The sequence below is a fragment of the Myotis nattereri genome (assembly GCF_964212035.1).
Source record: "Myotis nattereri genome assembly, chromosome: 3".
Lineage (NCBI taxonomy): Eukaryota > Metazoa > Chordata > Mammalia > Chiroptera > Vespertilionidae > Myotis > Myotis nattereri.
Genome location: NC_138077.1, coordinates 206,229,830 through 206,253,674, shown reverse-complemented (window position 1 = coordinate 206,253,674; position 23,845 = coordinate 206,229,830). Strand labels below are relative to the sequence as shown.

General features: G+C 54.5%; 1 protein-coding gene across 1 annotated transcript in view; it reads left to right on the top strand.

The window, feature by feature from the left end:
• The window catches only part of IGSF21 (immunoglobin superfamily member 21), a 211,172-nt gene that overhangs the window by 84,542 nt on the left and 102,785 nt on the right, over positions 1–23,845 (top strand). The window contains exon 2 of the mRNA XM_081087670.1: positions 6,606–6,718. Coding sequence (XP_080943796.1) covers positions 6,606–6,718 — 113 coding nt within the window. The remainder of the gene's footprint in view (positions 1–6,605; positions 6,719–23,845) is intronic.

Genomic DNA, 23,845 nt, shown 5'->3' with positions numbered 1-23,845 from the left:
AGAGGCCCTTAGATAAACGATGGCTAAGCTAAGAGTTTAAGGGTTTATCAAAGCTGGGGGTGGGCATCAGGCGAGTCAAGTGATGGTAGGTGTTCCAGACAGAAGGAAGGCATGTACACAGACCCAGCAGCCAGACGAGCCAGGCATATTTGGAGAGCTCAGGGGGGCTGAGGCTCGCCATGCAAAGGGCAGAGAGACAAGAGAGGAGCTGAGGAGCAGCAGGCATGAGTGTGAGAGGAAGGGGTCTGGACTTCGTCCCAAAGGCAGTGGGAAGACGGAGAAGGATTTGGCCCTGGACGGGCATCAGTGCCCTGGACTGCAGCGCGATCCCATTCGCCCAGGGCTCCCGCTCACGAAGCCCTGCCTCTGCCTTGTGCAGTGTTCTGGTGTGGGTTCATTCACTCGTTTATTCATACAGATGCACACCAGGTCCCTGACTTTAAGAAGCCCCCAGTCCAAGGCCGGAGACACACAGAAAGACGCATATGTGATATTACAATGTGATGCGGACAGGCTGTGATTGAGACGTTTACACGGGGCTGTGAGCTCAGAAGAGGGAGCATCAGACTCATATAAATCAAGGACCGGGTGACTGTGGCTTTGAACCTGAAAGGACGTGTGGAAATTTCCATAGGTGAACTCAGAGGAGGAAGACAGCCTGGGAAGAGGAAATGGCACAGAGCCTGACAGGGCTGGTGGGTGGATTCCAAGGTGGCACAAACGCACCATGAGACGGGCTGAGGTGGAGAGGCCTTTTGGTGAGATCACTGGGGCCCAGTTGGCCATGACCGAGTCTGAACTCAATCCTGAATTGGAAGGCAACGGGCTGGGAAAATGAATGGCATGAACCAGAGAGGGGGCGTCATTGTATTGACGCTTGAGAAATATCGTGGAGACACCGGGGTGGTGGGCGCATTGGAGGGGCAAGGCTGGAGGCTGGACACCAGCGAGGTGGCCGTGCAGGGCCCTGGGGGAGGATTGTCAGGGCCCAAGCCCAAGCAGGATCGGTGTGGGGCAGGGCCGATTTCCTCTGTTGGACAGGGTCTCCTGCCTGGCCCCCATGAGGGGCCCCTGGATACTCCACGGTGGCACCAACACTGGTCCAAGCAGATGTTGTCAGAGAGGAGGATCAGAAGGCGCCTGGGGTCAGGGGAGGCCCTGGAGCTACCTGGGCCGAGGCCCACAGGGAGGGGGTGCTTCTGAGAGGGCCTCTGGGGAACACCACCCACTCTGACGACGGGGAGGTCTAGGGACGGGGCGGGATTACTTTGTTCCTGTTTCAACACCTACCCCGATCCAGGCGCTGTCCTAGGCACGTGGGTCACATGGCAAATGGAAGCAGTTCTCGGCCTCGTGCGGCAATGAGTGTGCACCCAGTACACCACTGCAGGCGATCGATCTCAGTGTCCTACGGGGCAGGAAGGGAGGGTTTGGGGAACTGATAGCCTAGGACAGCAGTTCTCAACCTGTGGGTCACGACCCCTTTGGCGGTCGAACGACCCTTTCACAGGGGTCGCCTAAGACCATGCTGCATGTCAGATATTTACATTACGATTCATAACAGTAGCAACATTACAGTTATGAAGTAGCAACGAAAATAATGTTATGGTTGGGTCACAGCATGAGGAACTGAATTTAAAGGGCCAGAAGGTTGAGAACCACTGCCCTAGGGAGTGAGGGAGAGCTTCTTGAGGAAGTGAGGCTTCCATGAGTCCTTGAAGGATGAGCAAGAGTTGCCCGAGCAGCGTGAGGGCTTGGGGCAGAGGGGACAGCGAGAGGGTGTGGGGGAGGAAGGGGAGGACACGGCAGGACTTGGATGGGGCCTAGGAGCTGAGAGGGGCCAGTGACACCAGAGCCCTGGACGTGGCCGGGTCACCCCGAGAGGATTCTCGACTTTTTCTGTGGAGCCCCTGGAGGCTCTGAGGGCCGGAGAAGGCCAGGAGTGAGCATCTTAGAGAGAGAAGCCACTGTGGCTGCTGGAGGAGGAGGAGGGGCGGGCACGGATGGAAGCAGAAAATCCAAGACAAATCCTGATCTCGCATCGTCCTTCCTTAACCTCTGCCATCGTCTGCTGACTACCCCTGAACACACAGGCGCCAGGAGGAGGTCAGCACTCACTCCCACAGCCCCTAAGGCTGGTCCAGGGAGGCGTGGCTACCCTTATGATTGACGTAGGCAGAGAGGTGTGAGTGAGTTACCAGGGCCACCCATGGCCGGGGTGGGGTTAGAACTAGGGTGGCCAAGCTGCTTCAGTTTGCCACCCTGGTCTCAGAAAATCCCTTGGTCCTGGGCACACTGAGACACCTGGTCACCTTAATATAATTTACGTCTCTTTTCAGCGTACTCCCCCCACGGAAACCCTCACGGACTCCCGTCTACCCACGGGCCAGGCATGAGTCCAACCTCTGGAAGCATCCCCTCTGAGCCGGGAGAGGGGAAGGGCAGCGCTGGGATGTTGCAAGTCTGTTTCCGGACAGAGGAGCTATTTGTCATCACCTCATGGGGAGGGCGCGGGTTCCTAAATATTGCCTGTGATTTTGCTAAATGTGTCTTAACGGGAGCCATATAAACGCTGTCGGAGATAGAGGGGAGAGTGATGGCCGCCTTCGGGATAATGAACCCCTTAGTTAGGATGAATCCGTGCCACTCCTGATGCCGCGCCGCGATACCACGGGTGGGGGGCGGGGGGCTTACGCATCGAGGCTGGCTGGTGGCACAGCCAGTGCTGGAAAAGACAGAGCCCGTCTCTAGCTGGTGGCTGAGTAGTTGGCAGACACTTCTCGGAGAAATGGCGGGGAGTCGTACCGGACACGAAGGTGGCGAGATCTGGGCGCAGTTAACAGCGGACATGGGACTGATTGGAGCGGGAAGGCCCCAACAATCCAGCTCATCCCTCATTTCACAGATGAGGAAACTGATGACGACCTGCCCGAGGTCCCAGAGCTGGTCGCCCGCTGAGACCAGAACTCATGTCCTCCGTGGCCTCAGCCTGTTGCGTGACTCTCCTCCCGGTGATGGCAGGCGGTGGTGGGATGAGACTGGCTTCCGGGTCGGGCAGATCTGGGTTCAAATCCTGAGCTTGCCGCTTATATCGCAGCCGTAGAGCAAGGCGCTCTGAGGCTCTGAACCGCACTTCCTCCTGCGACCGAGGAATATCCCCAGGGTGGCGTGAGGATGGAGGATGCACACGGGAGAAGGCGCGAAACTCAGCACTTGTCTAATTCCGCTTTCAACACTATTGGGAATGGAACTCGCATTGCAGAAGGCGAGGCAGATGTGCAAACAGGCAGTTACACTGCCGTGTGGCATGCACAGCAATCCTAGCATCGTGCAAGGCGGGCACGGCTGTTGCGAGAGCCGATGAGAAGCTCGAGTGAAAGTGCTGGGAAAGCTGGTAGGTTCCGTCCGTGCACCAGGAAGGCGGCTCTCATCCTTAGTGGCCAGGCCTCCTTGCTCTGCAGCCTGGAGTGGCTCCTCAGTCCCAGGGGCCGAGAGGAGGAGGAGCCTCGGCCAAGAATGCCTCACCCCATCCTTCGCCCTCTGTGGCTCTAGTGGGGGACCTCAGGAGCCAGAGGCACAGTGACTTCAGCCTCAGCTTGGAGAGGTGTTTCCTGATGTTTGTTCCAAAGGGCTCTAGCAGAACCGGGTGGGTCGAGAGGCTGGCCAGCGGGACTCAGGGTCCTCCTTTAATTCGGCATCATGGGCATCTCACTTGCCTCACCCTCATCCCGGCCCTGGTTGTCGTCCCACAAAGATGCTCGGTCAAAGATGGGCTCCAGGGTATACCAGGGCACGAAGACCTTTCCTACCAGGGACTACCCACGTGTGGAGTCACAGAGCACGCTGAGCATGCTGCAGCCTCAGGGCCTTTGCACGTGTGCTGGGCTCTGTCTGGAATGCTCTCCCCCTGGATCCCCAAGTGCTCACGCCTTCCTTTATTCTGGCCTCTTCAGACCACCTGGTCCAGAGCAGCCCCTCCCCCCGGGCCTCTGCGGCTCTACCCTGATGTGCACGTACCCTTCTGGCATGTTTGCGAGTGTTTGTTTGTTTGCACATTGTCTCCTCTGCTGGAACATCAGCTCCATGAGGGCCTGTTCGCGCTGCTGTGTCCCCAGGGGCTAGCACAATGCCTGATAACGAACAGAGTCTCAATAACGTTTCTTTCACGAATGAAGGCCAGACGGGAAGGAGGAAAGAGTCTTGAAGGGAAAGGGCATGTCTAATTTTGTATCACCCCACATCTCCCACACTTGGTTGTGGATCAGAGAGTCTCGTTGCTGAAACACCCACCAGGTGTCCTTCCTTTGTACACACTCTGGGAAATGCTGTCTTATGGCGTCAGAGCCACCACACTCACACACCCACTTCGAATCCTCCCTCTGGTGCTCAGGGACCCCTGTCCCCACTGTGCAGGGGGCTGCTCTCTGCTCCTGGCCTGGCACGCCCCCAAGAGTTCCCACCTCCTTCCGGTCGGAGGGGCCCTTCTCTGGTCTTGAGCTAGTCAGCCATCCGGACTGACGATGCTCAACTAACTCTTAGCTGTAGCGTCACAGGTGAGACCCTAGGGGAGGGCAGCCCCACTGGACAGGTGAGCCAGGGGGTCAGCCCCAGGACGGGAATCCGGATGGGATCAGGTCCTGGTCTCCCAGTGGCACACCCCTCCTCCCCCGGGTTGGGTGTGACATGTTTGCCACCCCTTTCCTCACCTCCCCCATCGTTAGCAAGCCTGTGCATAGCATGGTGGTCATGAAGGAGGAGAAGGTCTGGGTTCGAGTTCCAGCTCCGCCTCTAGGGCTGTGTGATCTGGGCAGGTGCCTTGGCCTCTCTGCTTTCCCGGTGGAAAGTGAGACTAATACCTGAACCTCTCTCCTAGGGGGGGTCATGGCAATTGCATGAGTGAGTGTGCATGAAGTGCGTAGCCTAGGGTCTGGCTCAGAGCGGGTGCCGTGGGATTGCGAGCCTTTCCTGGGACTTGGCTTGCCCCAGAACCCCCCCTCTCGCTGGGCCCATCCCCCTGAGGGCAGGCTCTTGGTCAGGGTTTGGGATCCTGGCAGGGCCTGGGGACTTCCCTGATTGCTCACGCTGGGCAGGTCCCCCCTCCCCTCTCATAGTCCCCCACCTCCACCCCACCATCACACCCTCTGAGTGTGAACCTGTGTCCCCACTGCATTCCTGGAGGGCGGCAGATGCCTGAGCCTCCTGCTTCCCAGGTCCGGTCCAGCGCCTGTGCAGAGCAGGTGGGAGCAAACACTGTGGCTGAACGAAGGAGGAGAGGAGGAGGCGGAAGGCCGGCCCCTCTGACCTCCATTCTTTCAGACCCATGGCCCTGGGGCTCCCTGTGCGCCGACTTAGACGTAAGTTAGAAGCTGCCCAGTGATGAGCCCCGCATCCTCCCCCCTCCCCCTGGGCCTCGGCACCTGAAGCCTTGGGCCTGGAGGTCGAGTCTGACTTCAGCGTCCACATTGATCCTCCCAGGTCGATGTCTGTGTTTCACCCTGGAGTGTTGTAGCCATTACGCTCCAGGCAGCGGTCAGGCCCTGGGCTCGATCTGCTCAGGTCGCCTGCACAATTGAAACCGCCGAGCCCATCCCGGCTGGTTTTCTCATTAAGACGATTGGACTGGATCGATCCATTAGGTCGATGGCTGGACATCAGCCGGTGGGAAGCCAATCGGATGAGCCTGGATGATAAACCCAAGAAGGAGGCTCCCCGCTGAGCTGGAGGGGCACCCAGCCCTCATGGATGGGGCTCAGGGAGGCAGGGGGCATCAGAGGCCTCAAGGCTGGACTTGGTGTGGAGGCAGCTCTGTTCCCCTGGGCACGGCACCAGGTGAGAGTCCCCGGGACGCCCAGGACAGCTGTGGGCGAGAAGTAACATCTGGAGCTCACAGAAGTTTGAAAGCTCTTCCCAGGCACCCAGCCCATAGTCACCTCCCACGACATCACCATCCCCAGGGCCAGGGTTGGGACCGCCTCTCCCCTTGGTGGGCAGGGTGCGTGCAATGCGAGATTCGGGGTGCAGGAAGCAAACAGCAGTCCCCCGGGGCTGTCTGTCCTTTCACCAGGGGTAATTGGGTTGCAAGGCTGGGAATGGGGGGATCTGGCACCAGGACACCATATCCTGATGTGGGTTTCGCGGGACCCTGGCTGCATGGGATGCTGATGGCGTTCAGGGAATGGCTACGGGACCCGTAGTCAGATAGGTTTGGCAACGCGAGATGAAATGCGTTTGAGCACGCTCACTTCCTGCGCGGCCCAGCAGGCTGACACACATCCGTGGCTCTCTCAAAGGGGGTGGGGGTGAGTGTTTGACCGCAGTAGGGTTTCCCAGGGTGCTAGCAGGCACTGCTTTCACAGAGAACTCATCCCAAGAAGTGTTAGGATTGGAGGGAGCCACCAGAGCCAAGGAAATTCCCAGAAAGGGGACGCCAGTGAGAAGGAAGAAGAGGGTGATGGCTCATTCTGGCTCAGTTACCCATCACAGAGACCACAGAGAACAGCGCCCCCTACAGAGGTGCCGGCCTTCTCCACCACCCGCCCCGATAAGCCCGCCCTCCTGATCAGCTTGTGCCCTTAACTCCTCATTCTCCTTTTTTCCCCCCATAGGCTACCTGACTGTCAACATTGAGCCTCTCCCACCCGTGGTGGCTGGTGACGCCGTGACCTTGAAGTGTAACTTCAAGACAGATGGTCGCATGCGTGAAATCGTGTGGTACCGGGTAAGTTGCCGCCACTGTCCCCTTTACTCCTCTGGCCAGAGCTAAGGGTGGGGTCCCCAGAGCCCATCTGGAGATCCTCCCAGGCTGGGCTATGCCCTCAGCCCTCAGCCCTCAGGCAGCCCCGAGCTGTCCTGTGCCCTCGGCCAGGTGGGGACCCTCCGCCAACACTCTGCTCCAAGACTGCTTTGCTCCATCTTTCTTCTGCTCTCAGATCTGTCTTGTCTGGTCCCTTTGTGCCTCTGATGCCGCTTTGCTCAGGAAACCACACAAGCACCCAGGACACTGTGCGTGGGCCCTGGTACAGGGGGCCCTCCATGGGGTGCTGACGGGTGGAAGTTCGGGCAGGAGGCTTTGGGTGCTGTTTTTGGCGGGGGAGAGAGAGGAACAGGACAGCTTTCTGCCTTCCTAAAAACCAAACTACAGAGCTGGGCTGCCTTCCAATCCGCCCTGTAGAGGACTAGTCCTGGTGGCTGGCACCCTAAGTCTCGGTCAGAGAAGGGGTGTCACTAGAGATGTGCAAAGGCCCACCAGCCAGGGCCCTGGTGATGGCAGCAGGAGGGCCAGCTTGTGGTCTTGGGCACAAGTGTTGGTCTTTTCGGGCACGGATGGAACCTTCCTGTGTCTGCACAGGGCATCCCGGATGGGAGGCGTTGACATCCTCTCACAACGAACGTCGGGTTTGCCCAGAGCGAGGCCCTGCCGTCTCGGGAACAGGGTCGGAGGAGGACTCCCCTTCCATGATCTAAAACAGAGTCTGGCCAGTTTTTTTTCCAGTGGGGCCCAGAGAGCAAATATTTTCCTCTCCGGCGACCATATGGTCCCTGTCGCCGTGAATGAGCCCTGCTGCCGGGTGTGAGGACGGCGACAGACAGCGTGTCGAGGGAAGGGCGTGGTCGGTTCCCATAAAAACGTTACTTGTGGGGGCCGCAGCTTGAATTTCACATCATTTTTATGTGTCGCAAAGCATTCCCCTTTTTTTATCCTTTTCAACCATTGAAAACGATTTCCGAAGACATTCTGGGTGGAAGGCCACAGGTGGCAGGCGGGACTGGTCCCGTTTTGCCATCGTTTGCCAGCCCCTGGTGTGACATAACACTTCTCCAACCTCCGGAAGCTGCGCCGCCCTCTCCTCCAATGTGACCAAGGATGACAGTCACATGGAGCTGCTGTCCATGGCGTGGATGGAGCTCGGGGGAGAGTGGGGGCGGGGTGGGGGTGGGGGTGGGGCATGGGGGTGGGCACATCTTGGTGATCAGGCATCTGAAACTGGTTCCTTTGTTCCTCCGAGTTCTGTCCACACTCACCATTCGTGGCCGTGACTCAGAGCCGCTCCCCTCCATTTCCTTCCAGCTCCTGGTCCTGTCTTGCTTTGAAGCACCCTGCCCTTGCGCTTCCTTCTTGCATGTTTCGGTCTTTGATTCATCACTGGCTGGTGACGGTTATTTTGTCGGCTGTGACCCGGGTTCCTTTGAACCAAAATTGTGGTTCTCCGTCTTCACATTGTAGCCCGTCCCCCTGACCAGTAGATTCACCTCCAGGGCCCTCCACCCTGGCAGCTGGGCCCCCCGGGGGTGACGCTGACTTCCGGGGGCCCCGGCGTTAGCTGAGGGCGCCACCCTAGATAGGTCGGCGGGCCTAGAGAGAGTCAAGGCGTGTGTTAGATAGTGCCACGAACTGCACGGCTCAGAGGCGTGTTTACATGATACAGGAACTGCTTGGCTGACACGCTGTGAGCATCTCATTAGCACCTGGCAGAAGCACTGGGATGAATTAACGCCAGCTCCTCGCTGCTGACGATGGGGCCGTCTCTCCCTCCGCCACCCGGAGGTGGGATCTGAGTGAGGGGCAGAGAGAACGATGGACACCCAATGGGAGGTGGAGGTGGGAGGGAGCGTGGAGACAGGGAAATACCAGCGGGCACCTCGCTGCCTGCCCAGCCCTCGGAGCAAGTGTCCTCACTCTTGTTTGACATCACTGTCACATCACAGTGGTGACCATCTCTCTAGGGAGGCTGCTGCCAGGGAGGGAGGATGCAGGTGCCAGGCCCAGGCCCAGGCCCAGGGATAGGAAACCGGGAGCCGGCCTCCCCGTGGCTCAGCTCTGTGTTCTCTGAGGCTGGGGGATGGGGCTGGGCAGGAGGAAAATGCCCAGTTTCCAGTGCTGACACTTTCCCTTCCCTTCTCCACCCCCAACACGGGGCACCCCGGCGCACCCCATCCCCGCCACAGCCTCATCTCCCTCCACCCTAGCCCGTGATCACGTAGACTGCTTTAAGAATCTCTTACGGTGTCAAGCCCTGCATATCAGGCTATGGTAGGCTGCACTAATTAATTTATTTCATTTCACATCCTTTGACGGAGGGCCTTTGGAGGTGGGGTGGGGGGGGGGTGCAGATGTATGCAAATCGCATGCAAATTGCCCACTGGATCAAAATGCTTGGGTCCTTTTGATTCTGTAGCTGGACTGAGGTAGCAGCTCAGCTGACTTGGGACTCTCCTTGGGACCGGGCGAGCGCCGCATGCCCTGTCTGTGATGGCAAGGATGGAGGTGGAGGATGGGAGGAAGCCACAGGGAAATGGCTCCAGGCTGCCAGCTCCCTCTGCCTGCTGCCACTCTGGCCTTCCCTCGCAGATGGCCTCTTTTCCCGAGGAGCCGACTGGATGGAGAGAGATAAGAGGCTACCAAGATGGGGGCACCAGGAGCCACGGCTGGGCAGGGCTTCTGGAGGGAGTAGGAGAAGCATCAGCAGGAGCCCCAGCCTCCTTCCCCAGCCAGACCCCCCCACCAGCACGCCTCACCCCCCAGCGCCCCCACCCAACCAGGAGCTGCCGAGCCAGTGTTGTTTGTTTTCTGTACATGTGTTTGCCTCCCCAGCTTCCTCTCCTCCTCCTCCGTGAATGAGCTTACAGAGCCCGGCTTGGAAAGAAATGAATAGATTACACAGGCCCAGTCAGGGCTGAGTCTCCAATCCCTTTAGAAGGCAAAAGCAGGGCATTGTGGTGAGGCCACCCCTGCCCGCTCAGCCCTGTGGGCATGGAATGGCCCAAAACATGCGTAAAGCCCAGCAGCCTCTCCTCTGGCCCTGAGGACATTGATTTAGGAATGGGGTCCTCCTGAGCTTTCAGAAACGCAGCGAGTGGAGCAGAATCTTTGGGCAAAGTGAGGGAGCTGATGACATTGTCTGGAGCAAAAGGGATCACCTCCTTGGGGTTAACGAGACCTCTGGCTGAACATTTGGGAAGGTCTTGCCTTGTGGGCCCCTTGGGAGTGGGGTGGGGTGGGGGGCAAGGAGAATAGGAGGAGGTAGCCAGGGTCCGCACCTCGGACACTTTGCCCCACAACCTGGCCAATTTGTAGAAGATGCCAACGCTGTGGACTAGACTCAAGGACGTGCACATGATCAGAGCCCCTGGGTCTGTGCTGTTCAGTGAGGTAGCCACTAGTCACACGTGGGTATTTAAGTTTAAATTGAATTAAGTCAGATTAAGTTTAAAGTGTTTTTCCTCGGTCAGACCAGCCACACTTCCAGAGCTCGCTAGCCATGCGTCATCAATGGCCCTCATATAGGACAGAGCAGCTGTATGTAGAACATTTGCATCCACACAGAAAGTTCTACTGGGCAGCTTGCTGTAGATATTTGAAATATTTTTCTGTGGTCTCTGGTATATACTGTGCTTTCCTATTAAAGAAATAACCGTGGATGTTCATTGAACCAGCGTCCCAGGAAAACTCACTCTAAAGTGAACCTCAGAGAAATGAACTGCGTGTGTTTTGTAATCATTAGATTGCGGGGCATGGGGCTGGGTGGGTAGACGGATCATCTTCTCAGAAGACTTCTTTGAAATCAGAGAGATCTTGAGAGAGTTGTCGGGCCCTTAAAGTTCTGGGTATCTTCGTTGTCTAGCAAAGCCCCGTTCAACAGAAGGATGCTTCCCAGCCCTTCTCACCATCTCCTGATGCTTTCTCCCCTGTTCATGGGTTCCTCCTGAGTTTTGATTCTCCCGGGCTCTGTCTTCACAGCTTAGCCATATAACTCTCCTTTTTCCCTAGAGCAGCAGTTCTCAACCTGTGGGTCGCGACCCCTTTGGGGGTCGAACGACCCTTTCACAGGGGTCGCCTAAGACCATCGGAAAACACATACATAATTACATATTGTTTTTGTGATTAATCACTGTGCTTTAATTATGTTCAATTTGTAACAATGAAAATACATCCTGCATATCAGATATTTACATTACAATTCGTAACAGTAGCAACATTACAGTTATGAAGTAGCAACGAAAATAATTTTATGGTTGGGTCACAACATGAGGAACTGTATTAAAGGGTCGCGGCATAAGGAAGGTTGAGAACCACTGCCCTAGAACAACACAGTGGCTAATAGAGTAGAGGTGCAATTCCATTTATGGCCAGTAGGAGGCTCTCGGTTAACAACCAAACTACCTTAGCGTTAAAGTCAGGACTTGGTTCTAGAAAATGAATGATAAATAACATCCTTTACTTAATCATCCCTACTCACTTACACCTGTAATTGGAGTTTATTTGGGAATGCTGCTAATACTAATCTGCGTGGTTGGCATTTGAGCCTCTCCTATGTGCCATGCATACATACCTACATTTCATTTTACTGTTGGCATTGCGAGGTAGGGATTATTGTTAAGCCTATTTTTCAGATGAAGAAACTGGGACCTTTCAAAGAGACTATCTCAGCTCATGTTGCTGCCCCTGACTTCTACAGAAAGTTCTAGATACTCCCTACTGCATAATTCTTTGTGGGTCTACACTCCATCATCAAAACACCGGTGTGCCCACTGAGCATCTCGAGCACAAGGGCCAGCTGCATCCTACTAGGCATGCCTAGTAGTTGCCTCAGGAAGACTTCGTTAGGTGAACAAATGGTAGAGCTGTACCTATAAATGCATGTGCACGTTTGGCCGACCACACCAGGTCCCCACTTGTGTTTCCGGTGGCCATATGTATACAACTGATAGCATCATTCTGCTTGGGGCTGAGTGTGAGTCTTGGAGTACTCGGGGCTTTGTGCAATGTGGATAAGAGGAACGTTCCTTATCGGGGAACACTGGCTAAGCTCATTTAGTTGGAGGTCCAGCAGGCATTGCAAAGGTCTGTTTAGATCATAGAAATCCATTAATCAGCCATAGAGGATCATGGGAATTTAACTGTTCACAGCAGTTTTTTATTATCTCTCCTTTGTTTTATCTCTTTCCTTCACAATTTGTTCCTAAGAGCTGCGCGGGTCCCATATGACAAGGCACAGTGAAGAGAGCCATGGAGCGAGATAGCGAGAAGATCTACACACAGTGGCACCCCCACTTTCAGGAGCCCCTTGTCTGGCCTCTTTCATCTTGTGGGGATTTGTTTCGTGGTGGAAATGCCTCCTCCGTGATGCTACCTGGCCACACAAGTGCCCACTCTGGGGTTCTCTGCTGGGTGCCTTGGTAGTGAGAGCTCATGGTTGTTTTGAACCATTAGAGCAGTGGTTCTCAACCTTCTGGCCTTTTAAATACAGTTCCTCATGTTGTGACCCAACCATACAATTATTTTCGTTGCTACTTCATAACTGTAATGTTGCTACCATTATGAATCATCATGTAAATATCTGATATGCAGGATGGTCTTAGGCGACCCCTGTGAAAGGGTCGTTCGACCGCCAAAGGGGTCTCGACCACAGGTTGAGAACCGCTGCATTAGAGAAAGGGTAAGGCGGAAGCCTGGGAAGGGTAAGGTAGACAGAGAGAGGACGTAAGCATCAGGATGCCTGCAGATGAATTCAGGGTGTGTGACTTTGGGCAGTGGCCTGACCTTTCTGCATTTCAGAAACCTCATCTGAAATTGCACACGATCACACCCGCATCGTAGACTTCAATGAGGTAATGTCTGCAAGCAAACAAGCCCAGTGCTTGGCTCATTATGGCACCAATTCAATCAATGGTGGCCGTGGTCCTATCCTGTCTCCCGGTAGCTTAAGGGATCCAGAGAGGAAAATTATGAAACAAGAGTGGAAGGTGTTTTGGGAGGATCACCAAGATCAGAGTCCTTGAATTCCATCCTACCACCCACATTCCCAAGGCAGGTGGGCAGAGACCACACTTGATCCTGGAACTCTTTGTCCCTATGTAGTTCTGCTGGTGAATTCATTGGATTTCAGTTCTTGGAAATATCATTACACAGCTCAGCCTTTTCCATGGGTCTTAGCTCTCCCTGAAGTAAGGAGTTATTTCAAAATGGCTTTACTGGTGTTGCCTCTCTGTGAATCTCAGTCCTTGACTCGGTCCTTTTGTTGTCTGAAACAAAGTAGAAAATGATTACCATAAAGGGCATTACAGTCCGCTGGCCTCATCAGAGCAAGAAGGCAGGTACACTCTTGGTGATGCTGTAGACCAGGACCCACGTTCTGGAGCACAGAGCTGGACCAACCCTCTGGCTTCTCGGCTTGGAGCCCAGCACGGCAGCTACTCAACCTGGCTGCTCCCCTGGGCCCACAGCCTGATCCTGGCTCTCAGATCTTACAGCTCCAAGATCTGGAGAAGGAAGGGAATGAGGAAGACAAGAGATCTTCCTCACAGAGTCAGAGCCAAGCAGGCCCAAGCTGCCTTGTCCAACCCCTGCCCCTAGCCTTCCAAAGGGGCAGACTCCTCTGATGAGCAGCATTCCACGCCCAATCTTGTCACACTGGTCAGGTAAGAGGAGGGAGTACCAGGAAGAGAGCCCACTAAAGGACAGTTGACTGTAAAATAAATATAATAACACATAAAGGAGAAGTGAGAATATGTTTGTAAGTCTAATTCCATTGCAATTCTTTTATTCCATCTTCAGCGGTCCTCTGAATCCATTCCAGACCCTTACAGCTCCTTCTTCGGGGATGGAGTGGTGGGAGAAACCTTCAGCTCCCCCTAGAGGTCAGAGTGTGAAGTGCAGTTATTGCTGCCCCCATCCGTAGTCTCGAGTGGAAGCTTGGTTGTTAAGGGGTTGCCCACTCTGGTGCTCTTTAGAATGTTCAGAGGGAACCTGTAAAGATACACTATTGGCCGAGCCTCCTCCTACAGTTATGGAATCAGAATCTCCAGGATTGGAGCCTCGGGCCTCTTATGCTTTTAACCAGCTCCCTCTGGTGATGGTAATGCCCTCGGCTCAGCCAGGGACCACGTTCTGGTGTTTGGGAAACTCAGAGAGGGAGCTGCTCCATCCCTTCATTCCGCATTAATTCGGCACATGGTTCCTGAGCCAGATGGTTCCAGACTCTGGGGGCACGTCCGGAAACAAGACGACAAGATCCCGAAGCCATGCAGTCTACCTGGGGGGAGGAGTTAAAAAGATAAACAAACAAGAAAACTGCCAGATAGTAACCAGGGCAGTGCATACAGTGAAAATAGGCTGATGGGATGGGAAGGGATTGGGTGGGCAGGAAAAGACTCATTTAAGCCACGATCTTAACCCTTTGTGCGCCACAAGCATCTTAAAGGCCACAAGGAACCCACAATGCCAAGGGCAGGAGATGGAGCATTGCACGCAGAGGGAGGAGCGAATGCAAAGGACCTATGTTAGGAGCAAAGAGCAGAAGGAATCCCACCCCGTGGCCTTGGGAATGAAGCCAGTGGGGAGAGGGAGAGGGAGAGGTGAGGCAAGACGGGTAGGCAGGACTGCTCGTGCCAGGCCCTGCGCTCAGGGACCTGGGTCTGGGGTTTTTCTAAGGGCAGCTTTGGAGGGATTTAAGCAGGAAAGTAACAGGGCCTAGTTTACTTAATTAATAGGCCACTTCTTGGCGGAGACCGGATTGTAGGGGAGGCACAACTAGAGCAGAGACCACAGTTCAGGCGAGAGGCAACCGTGGCTTGGGTGAGGACGCGGGTGGCGGAGACGATGGGGGGAAGAAATTATGCTGTGACCTGCAGGGAGAGTTGAAAGGGCTTGCTCACGTGTGGGAGGGGTGAGGAGGGAGGATTCAGGGTGACTCCTGGCTTTTAGGCCTGAGCAGCCAGGTGTGGGGGACAATGCTATTCCCTGAGACTCGAAGGAAAGGAGGGAGGAGACCTTGGAAAGGGTGCTCTGTGTTGGGGTCCATGTGGCTCTAACCCATGGAGAGGGAGCTATGGGGACTACGAATCTGGAATTCTGGGGGGGATGTCACAAGATTGGAGATTTCTGCTGGGGGGGGGGGTGTCATCAGAGTATGGATGGATTTAAAGCCACGAGCCTGGGTGAGATGACCGAGGGAGGGGGTGAGAGAAGAGCACCCAGTGCGGGACCCTGGGCACCCAAGATTTACAGACAGAAAAGCAGCCCCGCCAGGAGACTGAGAAGCAGCAGCCAGCGTGAAGAAACCTAGGAGTGGGGTGTCCCAGACCCCAGGGGAGAAGAGCCAGCCCTGCCCAGTGCTGCAGCGAGTCAAGACAAGAAAGGAGAAATGACCGTGACTTTGGCAACACGGTGCCCTCTGGGGACCTGGACAAGAGGAGCCTTTTTGGAGTCAGGAGGGACAGGAGCTGGAGTGAACTGAAGGAAGCCTGGCCTCGAGGTTTTGACTGTTAAGGGGGATTTGACATTGAACTTCTGGACAAATCTTTGCAGATAGAGATCTCAGCTCTACTGTCCAATGCACTCAGTGGCCTCTGGACCCTAGCCGTTCACACAGCCTTCCTGAGGCCCTGCTCGGTGCTGAGCGCGGTACCCAGGGCGGTGAAGATCATTGGACTCACCTCCCCCGAGGGCGGAGGTTCCGGTCCAGCCAGGTGCCATTCAGCGGTAAAGATCCGTTTCCTCATCAGGCCGATGAGCTTGATCGACTTCCCCTAAGCATCTCACAGGGGTTTGTGTCAAACAAAGGATGCGCTTGGCAGACAAGTTGTTTCCTCACCACGGGCGCAGGGGAGGTAGCCTTCGGCTGCATTACTTCACCCTCTCTCCCGCCTGGCCCGGTCTTACTCATTCTCTCCTCTGCGGAGGCCCCTGACCTGGCACCGAGGCAGAATTAAGAGATCCTCCTGCTGTCTTCCTCCAGCGTGTTGTACGTCCTTCGATTAGAGAGCCATCACCTGGATTCACTTATCCATCTTGTCTTTATGTCTGTGGCTGACTTATTTATCTGCTTCTGCAGTGAGTGCTGTGGTGCTGGCAAGCCCCAACCACGGTCCTTATGTGGCCTATGGATGCCTAAGACGTAGGTGGATAGGCTCTGGGGGTGCTTGAAACCCAGGAAATGAGTCCACTATGTTGGTTGCATTTGGTGGGGGTGGGGAGGAGCTGAAGGTTCTCCAAAGGGTCTGTGAGTCCCTGAGAAGTTCAAGAGCAGCAGGTGCCCAGGTGTCCGTGAGTGTGCGGGCATCATGATCTCCACCTTTGGGTCATCACAGTCCATACTCAGGATGCACCTAGGACCTTGGTCGGCAAACTGCGGCTCGCGAGCCACATTCGGCTTTTTGGCCCCTTGAGTGTGGCTCTTCCTAAGCCTTAGGAGTACCCTAATTAAGTTAATAACAATGTACCTACCTATATAGTTTAAGTTAAAAAAATTTGGCTCTCAAAAGAAATGTCAGTCGTTGTACTGTTGATATTTGGCTCTGTTGACGAATGAGTTTGCCGACCACTGGCCTAGGAGACCAAGGGCTGCGGCACCATCAGAAAACGTGTGGGACCTGAGCTGTCCAGGGAGCTGGTGCCGCCGTCAGCCTTAGGTGGGGAGAGCAGTGGGTGTGGGGGAATGATTAGACTCAGTCCAGATGCCATAGGACAGTCCACAGGGATGTGCCCGGGCCGGGAAAAGGAGATGAGGGGGGCAGAAAGGAAAGGCTTTCTCTAGCAGCCCGCCATCGCTCTCCCTGCACATGGGGGGCATTCTGACCAGAGAAACCCATCCTTTTGGGGGAACTAGCATCAGGTTTCTGCTACCGGCAATGACACCGTTTCTCTGCCCGGAGGCCTTCGTATGGGCCTGATACCAACCCTCGGCTCCCAAATTGTTGAGTCGAGGTGCCAGCCATTGTCGTGGACACCCAGGTGACCAGAGGTTCTGTTGGGCCACAGGTGGACTTTGCCAGGAGTAAGCGGCCCTATTGGATAGTAGACTTGCTACTGGAGAAGGTAAATGACTTATCTCGTCCGGGGAGTTTGTCCTCACTTGCCAAGTGCACAGAGGAGGAAGAGCAGGGGCCGGGGGGGCCAAAGGTCGTGCTGTGTGACCTTGAGCACATCACTGCCCCTCTCTGAGCCTCAGGATCTTCATCAGTTCAGTAAAAGAGTGACGTGAGATGGTCTCTATAGAACGTGCTCTTTCCCTCCTTGCAGCCCACTCCCCTCCCTCCTCTCTCCCCTCCCCCCCAGGACCCCGGGCTGGGGGAAGAGGCTGGTGCTTCCCCAACAGGGCATTCCCGAGGGGGAGCTTGGACAGCTCATCAGGATGGAGGTGCTTGAATTGCTGCGGGGGCCTCTGAGCCAGTGGACTCGGAGCTATATTAAGCCGAGGGTGTGATTTCCAGACGACTGCCTGCCTTAGCCCTGCTGGGTTTAAATGACAAGGGGCTGACTTAACTTGTCAGAGGGGGATTTAAGGTGAACTTCCACTCCAGCACGCCGACGAAATAAAATAACAAGCCTGAAATGAGGGATGTTTCCCTGAAGACCGGCTCAGAATCCTCCTCCCTCCCAAGCCCTTCCTCCTCCTTCTATCTCTACTTTGCGTGTGTCATCCCCATAGGAAGCATGACCATGTCCGCTCTCCAGGACACTCGACGATGTCCACGGGGCAGGCACCGTCTCCCCGCTGCAGACGGGCACAGCCTGATGCTTTTCTAAAGAGCACACATCTTATCGCACCAAGACCACACCACCCTTTACAAGAGCTCCCATCACCTTAGGACCGAGTTCAAGGTCACTGGCCCAGCATACGAGATCCCTCTGGATTGCTTCAATCTTGTTTTTTGACCACATTCCCAAATGGCTCACCACTCGAATGGCCGATTTGCAGTTCTCAGAACTGCCAACCCTCTTTCCCACCTCCGTGCAGATGCAGGTGCTGCTGCCCCTGCCTGCCCCACCCCTGCCCCCTCCACCTGTTGAACTCTGACTTGCCCTCCAAGGTCAGCTGTGGTGTCACCCCCAGAGACCTTTCCCATCCTTTCCCCCCTCCACCTTCTCCCTCAGGCAACTGCCATGACCCAGGCTGACTTAGCTCCTCAGAACATTCTCAAAACACTCAGGACTCTGCCCTATGCCTTCACACACTGGGCTCGTGGGTCCACGCATGCAGCAGCTATTTCTTGAGCACCTACTACGTGCTAACCGCTGGGAAGAGAGCAATGAATAAGAACAACCTGGCCTTGCCTTTATGGAGCGTGTAGTTAGGCAGGGGAACAAGTATGGCATGAAAGGTTGTTAAGTAATTGCTTCCTTAAAATTTTGGACGGGTGTCTGCTAGCCAAGAGCTCACGCCAGGGCAAGGTTGTGTCAGTGGAATGTCTCTCCCAGAATGCAAGCCTCTTGTGGGTAAGGACCAGGGGTCCTGTTAGTCTTTGTGTCTGAACACATCGCTTAGAGAATGAATGAATGAATGAATGAATGAATGAATGAATGAATGAATATCTTACGTGGTTGTGAGGGACTTAGAAGTAAACTCTTAGTTGACGAGGTAAAGAATTTTCTCACAACTAAAGCTTTTCAACAATGGATGGGGTGTCCTGGGGACTGCTGAGGGTGTCTAAGCCAAGGTCACAAATGCAACAGAAAGGACGTGTGGCGTCCTAGCCCAAGGGAGCCCATGGCAGGGTGACTGTCCATGTCAGGTCTGGAATTCTATGCTGCAGCTCGCCCAGCTGCCCAGCGATGACATCGTGGCAAGGTGGGGACGGAGCATCCAGCCAACTAGGCTAGCCCCATATCAAGCATGGGCACCAGGATCCCAAAAGTGCCCTGCAAACTGAACACCGTTCTTCTCATTTTAGAGCCAGGGAAGCCTAGTTGGGGCTGGGGGGGGTGGGGGTGGGGGGCTGCGGCAGTAAGCTACTTGCTGTAAGTTCTGCTTCTAGGGCAGGGGTGGGCAAACTTTTTGACTCGAGGGCCACAATGGGTTCTTAAACTGGACCGGAGGGCCGGAACAAAAGCATGGATGGAGTGTTTGTGTGAACTAATATAAATTCAAAGTAAACATCATTACATAAAAGGGTACGGTCTTTTTTTTTTTTAGTTTTATTCATTTCAAACGGGCCGGATCTGGCCCGTGGGCCGTAGTTTGCCCACGGCTGGTCTAGGGTATGGTCAGGCCATACCTTGCGCCCTGCTGTCCGATGCCAATGATCTAGATGGGAGGCTCCTTTGAAGGCCGTCAGTGTCACTGAGGGGTGGGAGGGATTTCCCCTGAGTGACAGGCAGCCCAGGGCCGACCCCTCAGAAGGGCTGGCTTGGGGAGCCTGTCTCTTCCTCGTAATCATTGCTAATGCCACCCCTGTAGTGGGGGTCAGGGGCTGGGTCAGGATGTGACAAATCACCTCCCGGAATGCCCACAGAGGCCATCTGATACGGGTACTCTTGTCCATTTTAGAGCTGGGCTCAGAGGGTGAAGGAACTGGCCCAAGCCTCACAGACAGTAACGTGGAGCCGGATTTGCACATCAGCCCGTCTGACTCCCCCTCACAGCCCGACCTCAGCCTCCAGCCTGGTCCCCAGAACCGACAGGGGCCCTCTGGGTCCCCCTTTGGGTGGCTCTGCAGCCTCTGCCACAAGAGAGAGGGAGAGAGGGAGAGAGGGCCGCCAGGGTGGGCTGTCCTCATTATCATACGGCCGCCGGGGCCACCTGTCGGCAGGGACAGCGTTCCAGATCCAGAGGCTGTCACGTCAAAGGGAGGCCAGAGGGAAAACAGCTCCACCGCAGAGAAGACATGGGCGGCAGGGCTCACCGAGCCCAGGAACACGCAGAGCAGACGGTGGGGGGACAGGGCCTCCCCTCCCATGCTACACACACACATACACACACACACATGCACACACACACACCATGCACACACAACACACACACACATACACACAATGCACACAACGCACACAACACACACACCACACACCACACACACATACATACACTCACACACACACACACCACACACACTACACACACACACACAACACACACACAACACACACCACACAAACACACACACACACACCACACACACACAACACACACACAACACACACAACACACATCACACACACCACACACAACACATACCACACACACACACACCACACACACCACACACACACCACACAAACACACACACACACTCACATACACACACACGGCAGCTGCCCAAGCCCCAAATCCCTTTGGTGAGCTTTACACAATGTTCAGTGAAACCTTTTTCAAACCATGGCTCCTGACCCCCAGGAATCTGTTAATGAGGGAGACAGGTGGCCTGGATTCGTGGGAAGTCTGAATGGGAGACTATTCTTTAAGAAACGCAGTTTTTAAAAATTATTATTATTATTTTGCATGGTGGTGGAGTAACTCAAATGAGTCTAAACATGTGTTGTCAAGTAGTGGTCCTTAGGGGACCTGCTTTAACGGTTATAATAATCATTTTAATTGGCACATTAATTATACGTGAGCAGGTGCTTCCAAAATAATTGAAGGTGTTGGAAAGCTGTTTATTTCTTTAAGTGGTTTAAACATCCCCCTTTCACCCTGTTTACTTGATGAATATGAAATCACACAGGCCTTCTTGGAGACAGAGAGAAGAGCAGCCGCCTGAGTTAGTGGGCTCGGGCTTGGCGAGGGCTCCAGGTCATGCCCTCACTCCTTCATGAACGGAGCTAGCTCCTGTCGGGACAGGGAAGGGTCACTGGTTTGAATGGGTTGTTGCAGGGATGCCCAGGGCCTTCCTTCCTCTGCAGCAGGGACACGGGCTGGAGGGGGACCAGCTGGAGCTGGAGGGAAGTCCCTCAGGAGATCCTCAAAGAAACCCAGCTGTGTTGCTGGACTATTTGGGTCTTGCCAAAGGATGCTGCCTTCTCTATTGATTCAAATAGTTATCGGGAGTCCACCATATCCCAGGCAGGGTGCTAGGGGCTGCGGTCGAGGTTCTTCCCTAGTGGAGGAAAAAACTGGTGATAGTCTCATGTTGTCTTCTATGCAGACGTCTTACTGACACTCATCAGTTCTAGTAGGCTTTTAAAATTTCAGTCTTTTGGTTTTTCGTGTGATGCAGTGATAGTATCTGCAAATAATAACTGTTCTCATCTAACACCTGAGCATCTCAGAATGTATAAAAGTTCATGTTGCAACGGATCAGATGACTTGGATTTAAGTTCTAGCTTTGCCACTTGGGAGCTGTGTGACTTTGGGCAAGTTACTTAACCTCTCTGTACCCCAGTTTTCTGATCTTACATAAGAACTTAGAACAGTGCCTGGCACTGTTGGTGCCGTTATTACTTATTGAACTTACTATAAATTCTTGCCTTATTCCATTGCCTGAAACTTCCGGAATGCTTATAAAATGTTTCCTTGTCTTATTTCTTTTTGTCTAGGATTGCTTTTATTTCAACGTGGCCTGTGCTATTTATTGCCAGTTTCTGATAGATACCTATTTTTCATGTAAAGGGAGTTTACTTCTATTCCAATTTCACTGAGAGTTTTTATAAATAAAAATTAATTAAGTGCTTTTTAAGAATCTATTGAAGTAATCATATGGTTTTTCTCCTTTAATTTACTAGAGTAATGAATTATGTTCATGATTTCCCTAATATTGATCCTCCAATGGGATTTTATAATTTCTTTCAGCAAACATATCATGTCCCAAATAAAAGGAACGCTCGAGTACTTATTTTTTATTCTTATAAATGGAATCTTTTTCATTGGATTTTCTGTGGGTCTCGGATACGTAAGAATGCAATGCGATTGATTTTTTTGGTGGCTTTATCTTGCATCCTACAAATTAGATGGATTCATTTAATAAGCGCGTGGTGGCTTTCCTTGTATTGTCTGGGCGTTCAGTCTTCCTCGGAGAACATCTTCTTTCTTTCATCCATCTTTTGGATCGGCATTGCAGGGGCAGGAGTAATGAACAAGCCTGGGCTGGGTACCTACTAAATGCCAGGCACTGAGCCAGGTTCTGCTTCCTGAGAACTCCCGTGGCTGTTTGGAGGATAAGGTAGTCGGGGTACCCTCCTCGGCTGATACACTGGGAACAGAGGCCTGAGAAGGGGAAGAAATCCCTCCAGGCCCCAAAGCCACTTAGATTCTGATTGGGATTCAAACACCATTAACCCTGGGGCCAGGCCACCTCCCAGCTGATGGGTCTTCCCTTTGGGGGCGGGGGGGGGGGGGGGGGACAGGAGCAATTAACCTTGACCCCAAGGGGAAGCGAGGATCAAAGATGCATCCTGAGAGGCACCAGGTCACTTGTTGAAGTGAAAGTGAAGCTAACTAAACGCCCTGACAGGAACAGCTGACCTTGAACTGTCCAGCTCTCTGTCGCCTTTTTGCCCTTGAATCTGGTACTTGCTTGGACTAAAAAAGGAGCTAATGCTTCAGTTCTAGTTTTGTGGGGGTTTTTTCAAGCAGCATCTCAGCTCTGAAGGGCTTGAGGTAGTCTCGCCAGGTGCCATGGTCCCCGGCTTTCCCCGGAGCCTGTGGACGATGCTCTCCTGCTCCCTGACTGTTGGCATCTCGGGGCCCATGGCCTCCCCTGCTGCCTGGCTTGCCTCTGGCTGCCTCAGGCCCCACACCGTCCTGCCTGGCATCTGGCTCTGGCTTCTCACGCTAATTACTCCAGCTCCTCATTGCGCAGGCAGCCCCTTCCCGCTTCCCAGCATCTTGCACCCCGAGGAGCATGTACCTTGTTATCTCCCTTCACCTAACACCAGTCAACTTAATTATCCTGTGGCGCTTAGGGCTCTGAGCTGCAGGCTCATTCCCACCACCGCCCTCTGCGGTCTGGTCCCCTCGGGCTTCCTCGGGCCTCCTGCAAAGATGGCAGCCGGTCTTGCTGCGGAGTCCCTGCCGCGATGCAGCGCCTGGGTGCTCGACACAGAGGGAAGGGGGGCTGACTCGCGGTGCTCTAATCTCCAGGTCCCAGGCTTCGGACGCCTTTTACTGATTCACACCGAACGGCTGTGTGGGTTTGCGGCAGCCTGTCTAGCGTGTCCTGGTGGCCCCAGGCTGCCCTGCCCACAGAAACCCAGGCCTGAGAGCCTCCTGGGGTCCCTGGCAGCCCCGGCTCTGCCCCCACCCCGGCTCTCAGAGATTGTGGGGAACTCAGCAGCAGCTGTGGCTGAGTTGGGAAGCTGCTGGGAACTCAAGGAGGAGAGAGGGAATCCACCCTGACCATTGAGCCACACTGGGCACTGTGAGCAGCTCCATCGTACATACAAGGAAACTGAGGCTCAGGTATGTGACAGGACTTCCCCAAAGTGCAGGGCTGGAGTCCCAAGCTGGGACCTTCTGACATGAGCCCCGCTCAGGCTGTTTCCTTGCTCCCTTGAGACGGTCCGTGAATCTTCCAGTTCCCAGGGGCTGCAGCTGTGGGGTCCCCAGGATGGAGCTGGCCCTGGTCAGGCTTCCAGACCCAGGGCTGTGTGTCCCCTTCCTCCTCGGGGCCACCCACACCCACCTTGGGGCCTGCCACCATAGCCTCACCTCCTGCCTGTCATCCGGTGGTGGCAGGGAAGGGGCACTGTCCTTTGAGTGGGAGCTGCCAGAGCACTTGGCAGGGAGAGGCATGGGAGGTGAGAGCAAGAACAAGTGCCCTCTAGCCCAAGCGCCCGTGGGTCCTGGCAGGTCCCAGGCTCAAAGCCTCTGTTCTCTCATCCGGCAAATGAGGGGAACAGCATCCTCCCCAGGGGCCTTGTGGGGGTAGAATGAGCTCATTCCGGCAAGTGCTTCCCATGGTGTCAGCCACAAAATAGCAGTAACAGTAATAATACAAGCTCATCCTGAGCACCGACGATAGGCCAGACACCGTGTAAGCGCTCCACATAGACCAGCTCTTTGACTCCTCATGGCAGCCTTGTGGGTGGGTACTGTCACTGTTCCCATTTTATAGATGAGGAGACTGAGGCACAGACAGGCAGTCACGTGGCCAAGAGCATACAGTTGGTAAGTTGAAGAAGTGGGATTCC